This window comes from Silurus meridionalis, chromosome 6 (assembly GCF_014805685.1).
Source record: "Silurus meridionalis isolate SWU-2019-XX chromosome 6, ASM1480568v1, whole genome shotgun sequence".
NCBI classification, from domain to species: domain Eukaryota; kingdom Metazoa; phylum Chordata; class Actinopteri; order Siluriformes; family Siluridae; genus Silurus; species Silurus meridionalis.
In genome coordinates, this window is record NC_060889.1 from 7,064,473 (window position 1) to 7,080,101 (window position 15,629).

At 33.7% G+C, this 15,629-nt stretch overlaps 1 protein-coding gene across 7 annotated transcripts in view; it reads right to left on the reverse strand.

Moving 5' to 3' along the window:
- astn1 (astrotactin 1) overlaps window positions 1–15,629 on the reverse strand; it is a 258,717-nt gene that overhangs the window by 147,449 nt on the left and 95,639 nt on the right. For all 7 annotated transcript variants that reach the window (XM_046851383.1, XM_046851382.1, XM_046851386.1 and 4 more), the window contains 3 exons: window positions 13,840–14,007; window positions 5,666–5,750; window positions 3,936–4,010 (listed from right to left, as the gene is read on the reverse strand). In XM_046851383.1, the coding sequence (XP_046707339.1) occupies window positions 3,936–4,010; window positions 5,666–5,750; window positions 13,840–14,007 (328 nt within the window). The remainder of the gene's footprint in view (window positions 1–3,935; window positions 4,011–5,665; window positions 5,751–13,839; window positions 14,008–15,629) is intronic.

Sequence of the window (15,629 nt, forward strand, 5' to 3'; positions counted from 1 at the left end):
ACTTGATTTTCTGGAAAAAATTCCAGGGGTGCCAACAATTTTGGCCATGACTGTATATGCAAGATATGCTAAATTTAATTACTGACAAAGTATAAGAAACAAGCCATACTTTACACTTCCATATTCTGCCAATGTTTCATACTAACTGATGATGTATATGGTTTACTAAACTTAACTAAAGTGAGGGAAAATATATACCGTCGGTAAGTACATACATAAATACATACATGTATACATGCAAGTAAAGAAATAAGGTAAGAAATAAGTTATTAATATAAATAAAAAGGCAAAAGATAATAAGCAAACATGTTTTATGGCAGTTAGTCTAAGGTGACATTCAGGTCCCATAAATCCTGTTTGAGAAAACATCTGTATTTCTAATCCTAATATGAAATTTAATTTAACATCAGATTCAGTACCAAAGGTTTCGCATAGAAAGAAATCATAACGCAATCATAACTGCAAAAGATTTCACACTTTTCTCTCTTCTTTCTCATATTGTTATAATTACAAACTGCTTACAATGAGACGGATCAGTGACACTTGTACAGCTGAAAGATTGGAGCATATCCCACTTATTATTGTATCAGTTCACTCGCTGCCTGCCTGAATTATGTATTAGAAGAAGAAGCAGCCTTAATTTGTCACATATACATTATGACACAATGTATATCACATGTCCCAGCTTGAGCAAGTCAGCTATGATTACACACCCCTGGGGCTTGCTCAAGAGCCCCACTAGAATGTATATACTATGCTTTTAGCTGAACACTGTCACATCATTGATCTTTAAACAAACACATAACCTCACAGACTTGTCGGACATACGGTATCATATTATAAACAGTAGTTTAAAGGGTAGCGGGACAGTTAAGGCCACCATTTCAGAGACTTTGCATTTTTTATATCCAAATTGTTCATTTGCATTTAGCAAAGTGCCCAGTTAGCATAATGAAAGGGCAAGGATAGGAATAAAATGAAGTGTCATTTTCGGAATTAAACGACAACATAAAATAGCTATAAAAAGTAAAGGCTTAATTATATCCAATTATACTACCCTGTTCTAACTTCTGTTGGTGCTGAATATAACACTATCTAATGACTGCATTTTAATATGCTGCATTAGATGCCTATACATGATTCGAATTTGGCAAATGTATTAGTTGTATTATCTTCACCTAGACAAAGAAAAATAAAATGTTGTTATATCTATGTTAGTTCAAAAAAATCACTTTCTAATTAAGCTCTATGCCACTACTAGAAACATTAATAGTATGCAATATGTTATGTTATGCTATTCCTATATGCCATTTCAAAAACAAAGTAATGTGGAAGTTTATTGCACAATTACCCAAAGGGTGAAGCGTGGCATTTTACCAATTGGGTTATCGCCGCATCATCTGATCTTATTCGCAAAGGTCTGGTGTGGCTGCGGGTTTTCATTCCAGCCAAGCAGGAACCATACTGCATTACGTCTACTTTGTTAGAATGAAAACCTGCACCCACACCAGTTTTGTATAGTTATCTCATTTCATCCTATGTATTTGTATTATGAAAGGGTAAAACAAAATGATTACACTATTTATTTCATAGAATTGTATTGTGTATAATTGACAATTTAAAAATGTAAAGTGACTAGGATTACAGCCAACTACCAGAGAAAAATAGCAATACATAGTGGCACTTTTAAACATACATTTTCTAAAGAATCTGATGGTCAAGGTGGTTAAATCAATGCAACTTAACTGAAATAAGTTGTGGCTCAGTGTTTGAGGCAATGTTTAAATTATTTTATCAAACAACACCGGGGTCCTTGAGAAAAACACTTTAAGCACTTGGGTGTATACTGATTTCATTAAATGCTGCTCTGGACAAAAATATCAACCAAATAAATATACTAGAAATCATTCAATTTGTTTAAATATTTTACATGTACAAAACATCATTTAGAACATACAATGATATACCATACAAAGTACACGACTCACCTGTATATCACAAATTAATGTATGTAAAATTTTTATAGAGTAACTATACTACGAGTTAATTAAATTAAATGCATTGAAAAGAATAAAAACGAAGCTGTACATCTGCAGAAAATCAACATTCAATAACAGGTACCTGTCTGAACTTGTGCATTTAAAAAAAATAAAAAAATAAAAAATGTATGTATATATATATATATATATATATATATATATATATATATATATATATATATACATACACACATTTTAATTTTTATTTTTAAATGGATTACGTTTATGCACGACTATTATGTATATCTGAATTCGATTAACAAACATCAATAAAAAAAACATAGCTAATCAATCATAATATAATTATAATAATAACCATTTCCAAATCAATAATGTATATTTATTAGCTTAACATTGAACTATACTTTTACAAAAGCCGTATCAAATAATAAAGTTTCTGTTTGCTTAGAAATAGTACACTTAATCATCTTTCTGGCCTTTGTTCATATATTTAGGTTTGAGTTCTATTAGCAACTTCCCGAAGTGTAACAAAGTGTATAATTTCCAAAACACATTCCCAATAAAGTGCTGATAGCAAAAGCATCAAACCAAATCCAATTTTGCGCCTACCAAATAAAAAGCAACTTTTATAAATACATCCAAATTCATGTGTGAAAAAGCCATTTGTGCACATTAACAGTGGCTAATTACATCTGGACTGTTATAAATAAGAACGTTTTGTTTCAACATTCAAATCACTTATCATATTCAATGAATAATACTTGATAAATATTCCCTCACATTTAGAGTCATCCTCATCTACTGTATACATCAGATACTATACTGGTTAATCAGTCATTTACACCCATATAGATAATATAAACAAATATAGAAAATATGACCATGTCAGATATTCCAAAAGAAGAGTTTTATCTTGTTTTTAATAGTGTTCAATTGTGCTTGTTTTGATGTATTCATAATTTATGAATAAAACATAAGTGAGTTTTTATTGCCAGAAATTAACTAAAAAAAAATTGGCACTGGCCAATGTTGGGCACAGCAACTGGGCACAGATTTTAATAAATAAATGGTAACATGGAAAATGTGCGCAATCTATTCTCCAGTGAGTGTGTGTTTGGCTGATGGATCTAATATGATTAAACAAAAAAAATAACAAATAACAAATATATATATATATATATATATATATATATATATATATATATATATATATATATATATATATATATATATATATACATACATACATTATATATATATACACACACACACACACACACACCTTGTTGTGCAAGTAGTCAGTAGAACAAACACAAACAGCCAGTGTGGCTAAATATATAAAATAGTTATGTGCCATAATGAAAAAAACATAAGCCTAATCAAGTCTGTGATAAGATGCCAGCTGTCAAAATGATTTGCGATGCTTCTGTGTGGTCACTTTACCATCAAAACAGAGAAGAGCACTTGCACATTATGTAATGCTGGCAGATGACACATTTTTAAAACGATTAAATGACCTAATAAACCAAACAACAGAAGTTAATTAGTAATGATTGCCTCCGTGATGGTAGTATAAAGAGATATCAGTGTAGTGAAGAGAAGTTGATGAGGCTTGAATTAAATGAGTGAGATTTGTGATGTGACTGATGTGGATGATACTGGCTGATACTTTAATAAGTAAAAGCTAATTTCTCATTGTAAAATGTTTTGTACATATTTGGCAGTAATGAGATAAATAAGTAGATTAGGTCAGAATTCTAAAGGTTGGTGAAGTTGGTCTTTGAGAATTGCTTTATTGGTTGTAAATACTGTAGTAAGTCATGAGGCACCCAGTGTATTTGAATTGTCTTTAAATACTCCATAGCCACGAATACCATTCTTTGAACACATATCTAAAATGCAGGCAGCATTGATAAGGGCTGTCAGTGTTCTTACCTGAAGATGCGATCAGATGGCTGCTCCCCCATCACCAAGTCAAAACCGCGCTGGAAAATGGTGTATGGCCAAGGACTGGAAACAAAACAGAATCAAACTGTAATTTTTTTTTTTCCCATTTCTTATAAATCATCCCACTCATAACTGTAGCATTTGACCTCAAAATATCTGTAAAATTGTAACTATTCAATAACAGCAAAGACATTATCCATTAAACCAATGCATAAATGTAACAGTTTTTTGTCTCACACACACACACAGAAAATCCAAAAATTAAACACGCAGACATGGAGACAATAGCAGTCAAAGAAAGCTGCTGCAATCAGCAAAGGTTTCTTCATGATAGCTAAAAGCTCTATTTTGTAAATATTAAATTCTCTCCATAAGGATTGACATTGAACATTTAACAGAAACACAATGACTTTTGCCAAATGCTAGCACAAATGGCATTTGGGCAAAACCTTTATCAGTGAAAAGGCTATGTAAAGTTCAGCATTGGAAATATGTAGGTCCTTAGGTATTTAGAAACTTTTAAATAGCTTTTTTTTTTTTTTTTTTTTACTTCATCGGATTTCTTTTTGCCTCCCTGAGGTGTTCGGTCCAATTAAATAATCTTCACACCTTCACAGCATGCCACTCAGCACGCAAACCCCTCACCATCATGAGCTATTCGCTTCCCTGCTGCCTATCTTCCTAATTGTTCCAATCAGATTTCTAATTAACAGATCCATCGCACCAACCATCATCACTCCCATCTCACTTCCAATTAAAACGCCAAGGTTTTCCACACCTCTGAGTCTTAAACACTCCAGAACAGCAACCCAAATTCCTGACAAGTGCACATGAAACACTGTTTGTCGAGGAACGTACTCGAAATAACTTTGTATGCATTAAACACTTCTTTTAAGAAGAATCTGCTGAAAGATGGTTCTTGTTTTCATAACTTTATCCATTGTGGCTCAGTTTTTTTGAATTTTTACATTTTTTGAGGTTTTAATGTTGCTAGTGAATCTGACCTGGGGAACAGGATGCCATCTGTTTAGCAGCTTGTAAGACTCATCTTGAAGACCTTGAACTGTTCATTTTTTTAGCATATCTGAGGTGACACAAGCTGGAATTGAAGGAATTTAAAGTGATATCAAGCACACACACTATCCGAAGCTCTTTTATACCTGTCTACATAATAGCCCGCAGGTCATTTAGCAGATTGTTATGCTATTTTGGAAAAAAATTACAAATACGAATACAAAACAGAAAAATGTGCTGTAGGAGAGAGTTAGAAAAGAGAACACAGACTGATATACAAACTGGTTTTCATTATTTAAACTCAAATTTCTCCCCACTTTGATCTCCTGCAGATTCCCACCCACCAGCTCTCCATTATTAGTACCAAATGTGGAGAAATGCATCTTCTTACACATACAGAAGAAAACATTAGTTACCCTTTCCCACATCCTCTAATGACTGTGATTGACAGGCAAGTGAGAGTATGAAATCCCTCCTATCCAGGAAGCACAGCCAATTCTGCTCCCTTGGATTCCAAAAACAGATGGCTGTGGCATCTTCAGGATATGGGAACTCTTGATCTCTTGATTTTAGGAGTAATGCTTTCCTGTCCCACAACTTAGGATGCCAATATATACAATGATTCTATTAACTTATTCATCCTTTACTGGCCATCAAAGATACAACCAAATAAACTGAGGTGGGGTTCAATTCATCATACTCACCCCTGATTCGGGCCCCATTCATTGCGAATGCAGAGATGCTTGTGAACGGGGTCTTTCATATACCCGTCAAAACACTGGCATTCACCTGTAAATTAAGAACATATTTAAACTGTGCTGCCAGCAGTTAAAATGCACAACCTAATTAATGAGTTAATACAGAAAGCGTTACTAATGGAACACACTATTGCAGCGTGGCCCCACAGGGGAGCAGACGGCATCGAAATGTAGGCTTTAGCATGATCTCACCTGAATTACACAAAGCCCTGTTCCACATTAATGACTGGTGTAACATGTCCTAGCAGTGCACGTGGCCAGTCACTCTGGGTCAGGATCAGTTTGGGAGAAGCTGACTTGCTTCACTTATCACTGGCTTTATCGAGGAAAGCCTTAGCACAAACTTTTCCTGATGCTCACCTAGCGCAAACTGTAACAACAATATATTCTACTGAAGTCCCTGCTGCATTCATTAAACTGTCTGATTGCTTGTCCAGGATGCTTGAGGACAGACATCAGAGCTAGACTCGGCTTTGATTATTTCTAAAGGAACCTGACTGTAAAATCTCTCAATTACTGTTGTTTTTTTTCCTTGTTGTATGAAGAGATCAAAATAAAATACTAACTTTAATAAGTGTGTTATTCTATAGTTTATCACTTAAAAAAACTCCCAAAGCTAGCTAATTATCAAGGCAGTCCATCTATTCTGTGCTACAGCAAAAAACACAACTAGTGTGGTGTAAAGCATAATAAAGTGTAATAATTTAACCATCCATATTCAATTTTATATTGACACAATTTCAACTCATATTGACTTTGTTTATATTATACTACGTTACTTTCTAAGTTGTGCATTAACATTTACTCCAGAACGCTACTCTAGTGATTAGAAGTGTTTTTTTCTACTCAATAGAATCAAAGATTAGCCAGAGATGATCAAAATGTGAACATTTCTGCAGGTTATATTAAAGTCTCTAATATTAACTCACATGATTTAGAAGCCTCACAACACTTCGTCATCTTACATTCTCTTAAGTTCGCATTGTCGTTTTATGTCGTGGTACTCATGGAGAATATTTTTAATTAATTAAAGTTGCATAAAATCGATCATGCTATGTTTCACTCAGCTAACAATAGACATAGAATACACCATTATGTATTATTTATTATGGATGCAATTGAAAAAAAAAAACAGTTTGTGAAATTGGCCTACAACAATGTGTTTAATTCAACACGTTACAAATATTGTTAATAGTGATGTTAATCAGAGGGAGAAAAAATAAACTTTATTTCTTTTTTACTGTGCTAGTCTGTGCTCAATCACATTCAAACACTGAAGACCGACAGGCATGTAGACATCAGACCACAGACTTGTAAAATGATTTACTTGAAATTTTTTGGTTTTCTGCACATTACTGAGAAATCACATATAAATCATCCACCAAGCTGATTTTCCTCAATTGCCACTGCCAGCAAGCAGTTCCTGACTGCACATTTATTGTCATTATTACTGCTTGTTTGTCCTTCTGGACAATTAAGTTGTTAATTTGTTCAATGATAAATCACAATTAGAAAAAACACACATTTTTCACAACTGTGTTAGTGTAAGTCACTGGAATTCGCTGAAACATTACATGATGAAATGACTATTTCCTATTCTCCAGGCATGCAGCATGACCTTTTCCAAAAGCTTACAGTATTCTGTAAGAAGAGTTTAACAAGCCTACACTACTCCAGAAACATGCACTTAAATGTCCTACAAGTGGCTTTAGTGTTCATTACTATGCAGTGCTACGGCGCAAGTGTGCACTGTTGTGATGCTATGAAGTGTGCTGTGGAAGGTTTGTGAGTGCTGCTGCTGTAGATGATGTATAAAGGGCATATTCTCCCCATCAGTTTGATAATCAGCACTGCAGATGTGTCAGACCCTCCCAGCCACTCGGGTTGACATTAATGTGTTTTGTCAGGTCACAGTGTAAGTGTGTCATTTGTGATTTGTTTGTACAGGACTGATAAGAATGCACTCTGAATCATAGCATGAACAAATAACATAAATTATTTGTAAACTGCTATCATTTTAGATCAATCTTAAAGGAAAAGGGTTAACAGTTGACTTTTTCCTGATAATTGTCTGGTTCTGATCAAAAATCATGCTGACATTAAAAACACATCTGATCAATTTACTGCTTTAAGTAATGCCCTTTATGTTTTAATACATGTACTCTGATGTACATAGATATCTAATTGAGTTCTATTTGTTACAATCAACACAACCATGTTTTACAGACAAGACGGGTATAATACCACTTCCTGTTTTCTCAACTCGACCAGTGTGTTTAATATTAAGCAGATTTCATCTTCGCTAGCAAGAATCCTAGCAGGCAGAGCAAAAAGGCATCTAAAACCCCAATGCACTGCTCAAATCTAACAGCATAAATAATAAAATGTGCTGGTTGAACTGATATTTCATTGCAGTCTACAGAAAAGTTTAGAAATATTATAAGCTTACAGTTAAGCTGTACAAGTAAAGGTCAGGTCTGCATTCAGGTTTATGTGTATAATAATGTTGATAACTGTTGAATTCTTGAATCTTGAATTGGTCAGAAGATGGCCATTATTGTTGTATAAGTACACAGCTTACATGGTAGTTACATCTATAATATGAATGATAGATTAATAGTAGTGTGCAACTTTTAATACGTCATTGTTTCTATGGTAGCAGTTTATACACAGTATGTATGACAGACAGTCTACATAATTGAGGACTAATAATAACCAGATTCAAAAAGAAATGTAATCAGTAGTCTACTGTCTAAAGTAAAAAAGAAAAAATAGAAGTTTATGAACAAGCTGTGCTTATTTTTGATATATGTTGCACGGCACAATGTCAAGTATAATTTCTCTATAATTACAAGGTATTAGTATGATATTTATTAGACATACAAATTGGCCACATGGACAACATGGACACCTGATTTATTAAACCATTTCAGATTTGGTCCCCTGTTATGCTATTCTACTGCCTCCACTCTTCAGAGAAGGCATTTCATTACATTTGAGGGTGGCTATGGAGATTTCTGCTTATTCAGCTATAAAAGCATTAGTGAGTTCCAGCGCTGATGTTTGGTAAAAAGACCTGGGATGTATTTACAGTTCTAGTTCATCCCAAAGGTGTGTAGTAGGCCTGAGGTTATGAGTCTGTGCATTTCTTCATATTTCTTGCTTTGTGTATTATAACTCTGGAACAGATTTGTGGCCCTTGTAATGCTACAGGATAAAAAGCTATTTTAGACTACAGTATTTTGTGTTTCCAGATTCGTGATTTATAATATATATATATATATATATATATATATATATATATATATATATATATATATATATATATATATATATATATATACATACACACACACACACACACACACACACACATTTTTCCCTCCTACTAATTTCTACCATTCATATATTTATATTCAGACACTTTTCAGTAGCAAGCGGACCAACCAATAATGTTGGTTTCATCAAAACTGTTGAGTTACATGTTTTAGAATTTGTTCTGCTGGTGTCCATTTTAAGCATGCTATTTACTCTGCCAGGTAGTGTTTTTTTTCCAGATTTGCACCGTTTAAAGAGACTATGTTAATGCATCTTTCCTGCTCCATGTCCTTTTACCTTTCAGTGAATTGGTTATTTAAAAAATGTATCTGTGTTCAGTTTTATCGCTGCTTTAACTGAGAAAGCAGAAAATCAAGCAAAAATCATAATAATCAAGCAGAATCATAAATGCTACCCCTAATTAATGGATATTGGTGGGTCTGACTCATTTTACACACTTAATTTAATAAATATATATCTCAGGGTGTTTTAATACATTTCCAGGTTCATGATGAGACTCTTAATTGACACATTTTTTACTAATTGAAGTGCAAAAGGTTGGAAAAAAAAACAAGAAAAAAACCCCTGAGCTACCAATTTCAGAAACTGCAGTAATTAGAGACTGTGTGAACTTGTGACCCTTAAATACTACATTTCTAAATATTATCCAGATCTAAAATGCCCACTGCTTTTAAACTACTATGTGTGCTATGTGCTGTGTCAGGTCCAGCCCTGTATTCATAATATTTAAAACAACCTCAAAACTCATATTAGGCATATTTGGTGTGAATTTGTGTCAGTGCTTCTGTGATTAAGCGTTAAAGGCTAGATGATCATTGCAGATGCGCCTGGCTGAACTCTAAACTGTTGGTCTGAAAATGCTAAAAATGACCATAGAGAAAAGCTCTTAACAGAGTTTTAAAAAAAAGAAGCCACAAAAAACAATGTAAATAGATTCTATAAATATGTAAAGCCTGAAATCCACAAACACATAAAGAAATCCAGCCTACACAAGGAGACATCCTGACTGCTGAGTGAGATATAACCTTATCCTGTTCTCACAGCTTCGGCTTAAGCCGCCACACATCCTTTATAGATCTGTGAAGTGCCTACATGTGATAAAAAAGGATAATAAAAAAATAAAATGGTCTTAAAATAATAACTCGCATATAGTTTCATTTTCTAGTTTCAGAGGCTCATGGAGAAAGCGTTGAATGAGTTTTTTTGACATGTTGTTAACAGAGGCCATACGTCTCTAGTTTCATTAAGTCACAATTATATTCACAATTGTGTTCACAACAGAAAAGGAAGTGAAACACGGTGAAAACTGTACCGAGAAAAAACACTACACCACTGTATTGCTCCCTCATGGATAATCATAATGTTTTGCTTGACTATTTATTTTAAATTTGCCTCAGAAGTCATTATAAAATTCATAATTATGTTTACTCAGTCCCTATTTTATAATACGTTTTCCAATAAAGCACAGAAATTCTCTCCTCTGAGATTCTGAGACAAAAAAAGAAATCAAGTGAAATGAAAATGTGAAAAAAAAAAACTAGACTGTTTTCTTTTGAAGATCCTTTCCCTTCATTTGTGGGTTTTGTAATAGGGCCTCTTCCATTTAAACCTTTCTAGATTTTTAACTCTGACTCTGGATGTTGGTGGCAGTTGCTTGCAATTAATTGATGAATAATGTTTTAGACATAAGACTGCACACCATACAAAGGTGAATGAAATATTGATTTTGAACATAAAAAAAAAACACCAAATGCTTTTTTGAGCAGAATAAGTGGGATTTCTAAGGCACTAACTATCAATACAATAACACTGACCTCTGTGCAGTATTTAAACTTGCGCTTGCCAGAAAGCTATCACAGCTATTGGATTTGTGTGGAAAAGGCTGGTTGTGTTCTATTACCTGTTAATGATTTAAAGTTTTAGGTCCTAAATCCACGATAATTCCCTTTCTCTTGCTGACCTCAAAGTACTCCATTAATCAATCGAATTAATGAAAGTGTACTGCACAGATCAGGTAGCGGCGTGCACAACGTGCAGTGTCCCTGTTCAATAAATGTCTGCATCTCTCTCTCTCTCTCTCTCTCTCTCTCTCTCTCTAATGCGCTTAGGAACCTCAGCTACTGTCGCTTCCCATCCACGTTTTCATCAGTATCTTCTCCCACTGGTTTGATTGAGGCTGTCGTACAGCTTCCACCTCCTCCATTACATATATCCACCTTCTGATCCTGTGGCCCGTCTCTTACCAAGGCTTTCATTAAGAATGTGGCATACAGAAAGCACAATGCAATTACTGAAGCAAAGCTGTGCCAAGGCCTCATCTGTTAGATTTCATTTACTAGAAAACCAAGGCTGAGTTCCCACTGGTCTAACTTTTGATTCATTTAGGCTTGGCAAATTCACCGTTCAAAGTTCGCTGGAGAGCGTAGCTGCTATGAATTAGAGATGCAAACACAAGAGAAACCGTTTCACTTCTCTTCAGAGGTACAAGAGTTCTGATGGAATTTACCTCAGGTTTATTGAAGTTATGTCTAAAAATAATTTTAGGATGTCATTGAAAGTTTGTCAGCGGTTTTAACTATTAAGAATATTATGAATTAAAATAAATATGACTACTAAAAAAATATATATGGCATACAATAAAATCCTATAATGAACACATTTCTCTGGTCTTTAGCTGCAATGGGGTTAGCGAATAAAAAAATACAATGAACTAGGGCTGCAACAACTACAATAAAATTGTTAATAATCAATAATGAAATTTGTTGACAACGAATGCCGTTATCGATTAGTTGGTTTGCTCAAGTTACGGGTTAGAGTGAGGGTAAGATAACACAGCTGCTTGTAAAATGGCAGCAGGAAAAAGTGTGCGTCCCAAGTCATCCAAGGCATGGGAGCATTTTATATTTAGCACAAGGAAATGGCAACATTTTATATTAAAATGGTGTAAGACTGTAAAACCTGCAAATTTTGTAAAGAGTACAGTCATTTAGGATGCACGAGCACATGACAAGAAAACACACTGGTGTCACAGATAAATGGTGAAACATCAGCACGGTAAGCAGAAACTGTATAATCCTCATCATGTGAAATTGTATAGTTTAATGAAGTGCTATTGTGTAAACTGTTTGTTTGTAACTTTAGGACAGTTGCACTGGATCTGTTCTGGCGTGACGCGTGCATCAGGTTGCGCAATCAGCTCACTCGCAACATAGTGATGGATTCAATTAAAAGGGTGCGAACAAACTAAATCTAGATGATTACTTTTTTGTTACTGTTGTATTTTTTTCCCTTTTTTCCTCTTTTTTTTTAATCAGGCCTGTTAACTTTATTCCATTCTCTTTTTACCGCATTTGTCTACTACAACAGTTGATTTATGTGTTTTCAAATGTGATCTACTGCAGCTTTACTACATTCTAATGCTTGTTTTCAATATTTGTATATTTAACCGATGCATATATAATTTAAATATTATACAAAATTTTACCAATTGCATATTCTAGACGTTTAAATATTTACAACTGCACAAAATGTCTGTGTGTGTGTCTTTCAACAAAAATTGTCAAAACAATGTATTATATTTTATATTGGTTATTTTAAACATGGTTGTCAACTTGTCATCTGCAATTATCATTAAAAACAATACAAATGTTGATTTACACAAATTGGACTCAAATGCTGCTTTTTTTTTTTTTTTTACAGAAACAACCCTGCATGAGTGAATTTGTTAAAGAAGAAATCCCCCATGAACTCAATAATCAGCCACTATAAGCTTTAAAGAGTCAAAAATAAAGATAGTTAAATCCTATGTTTTTTTGTATGTAGTACAATTTTATGCATAAATACCTTGAATTAGGATTTTACAATTATAATAAGAAAAAAACATAAAATGTAAAAAAAGAATATTATTATTATTATTTTTAAAATATGAATAATCAATTAATAATAAAAAAAGATTTTTATTAAAATTTATAAATAAATAATCTTAGTTGCAGACCCACAATTAACACAAACAAATTAACAAAAAAAATATATCCATATCCAGCATCTCAAATCTACATTTGTGGGGTGCCGGATATATCTCTTAATTTACTATTTCCTCCCTAATCCTGTACATGAAGACTTTAAACTACATTTGCACATCTCTCCTTTTATCTCCTTTCCTTTAGGGATCTAGTTCATAACTGGCTCTGCCAAAAAAAAAAGTGATTATTTCCAACAGTGTGAGTACTGACTAGTCTGAACTTAATTGTGAAATATGTATTATAAAAAAAACAGTTCAACTTATGCTTGTTTCATGGACCATACAATAAATCTAACACAAAGATAATAAGAAATGAAGAGGTGAATAGGGAAAGAAAAAAAAATATACCCATAAACGCTAGGTTGTTCTAAAAGATGACAAAATGAATCAAGGATGAAACTGGACATTTCATTTTCCCTACATATTACGTGAGGAAGAAAACATGAGTAGAACCCTAACCATGACCTAGTTACATATAACACTGTGGAATGTCCAGGATATTAGTTTATTTCCTGTTAAAATTGGAAAAATATTTGAATGGTGTTGCATTGCACTGATATTTTAAGTTTCTTGGACAATGACATTATTATACTGTTATTATAATACAATACATTTTATTATTTGACACACTTCGTAAACTAGGTAACTATAGTAAATATAGTAAAAAAACTATATCATATGTTCATCAAAATTGATGCTTTGTGTTTTGTGTGTGTGTGTGTGTGTGTGTGTGTGTGTGTGTGTGTGTTTGTATACGTACCTGAGTCAGGATCACACTGGTGTTCACAGGGGTCGACGAGGCGACGACCACACAGTTCACTAAGCCACGGTCCGCTGGCATTTTGTTGATAGTAAAGCAGCACCTGAGCAGGGTTGAGCCAGTCGGAGGCATCCAGCTGACTACCCTGTAGCAGGACAAACCTGGACCCTGCATACAGAACCACACAAATATGCTACTATATGCTAATATATGCTACTGCACACTGAAATCTTTTTTAGCTGATAACACATAAGGAGAACCAGAAGTACATGGCTCACACTCAAAACAACATACCTGTGGAATTAACTCGGGTGTATTACATGCATCAAGCTTTATAACTTAAGAGTTTTTTTGGAAACAGCATTCGGTTATTTTTTGTACACTGTGAAATGTGGAAATTCAGATTGAAATTCTTTAAATAGAATATTTAAAGTACGTACAAACGTACAATACTCGTGTTTGGCTATGATCATGTACATTTTAACAACCCAGTGGTGCATTTCTGTTTAATAAACAGATCTACAATGCAAATATGTGCAGTACTCTGTATCCTGTTGCGAATTTCCTAAAAATGCATTATGCATCATTGCAATAAATCACATCCTCTTTATATGCATTTTCAATAATCTGTAATCTGAGTCTATACAGTGGAATAAATAAAATGAATAAGAAATGTTTCATTTATAATATTAAATAAAAAAAAATATATAATAAGATTGTCCACCATTCTGTCAATGATCAATTCCCTCGTTACAGTATGTTAAAAAGGAATTGAGAATTTTTGGCAATTAAATGACAAAAAAATTCAACGTTTTTAGAAAAAGACAGGGAAATTAGGAATTTATCATCAATTTTGTCAAAGATTCAAAATTCTGTAACTTTCCAAAAACTGAAAATCCACTTCCATGGCTGCAGTACATTTTTGAGGCAGTTGAAGCCAACAGCAATAGCTCTGCTGCCACATTATAATTCTCCACCAAGACTAAATCACTGTATTACTCCTCCCCGAAATCACATTTTTTTGGTCCTTTACTTGACCCTAAGCATTATCAAACAATGTACCAAAGACATTTACAGCCCTATAAAAATGACCTGAATTTATTGTCTTAAAGGGTAAATTATAAATTCTCCTCTTCCAGAATCTACCCCAGTTCTCAACCTACACTTAACGTACACGTTCATATATTTAAATGACAGCAGATTTTTCTGCCTTTTTACAAAGTCGTGCATGACTCTCTCTGAATGTGCAGCTGTCCGATTTGAAATAGCGAGGAGATAAACAGCAGTGTTCAAAAGTGAAAGGCAGCGAAAAGAAAACAGAAAGAAACAAACTGGCTTCTGCTTTTAAACTGCAGGTGTCGCATTAAAATTCATTAACAAACACATCCAGCGCACAAGCACGATGAAGATCCAAAGAACATACAAAGGGTCGTTGGGGGAAAGAGCTGGAAGGGTTTATTGTTGCCCGAAACTCTGTGTGTTCACTACGTGACTTGACCTATTTGTGCTTTGATGCTTTCTCGGCAAAGCTGCTGGACCATCAGAGAAGATGCTCAAAGAGTGACACTTTTAAAGCTTGGACATTATGGATTGAGTGCCAAGTCAAATCATATTAGGAGTGTTTCTATGGATCATTTTAGTAATCAAATATTCTACTATTTTTCCTATGATTTATCAAATAATCGGATAAAAAGTACTTTTTCTTTATTAAACAGCGATACTAAATATAGAAGAGAAAAATGAAATTTGTTTTCTTTTAAGAAAAAGTTTATTTTAAATTTTATTTCATG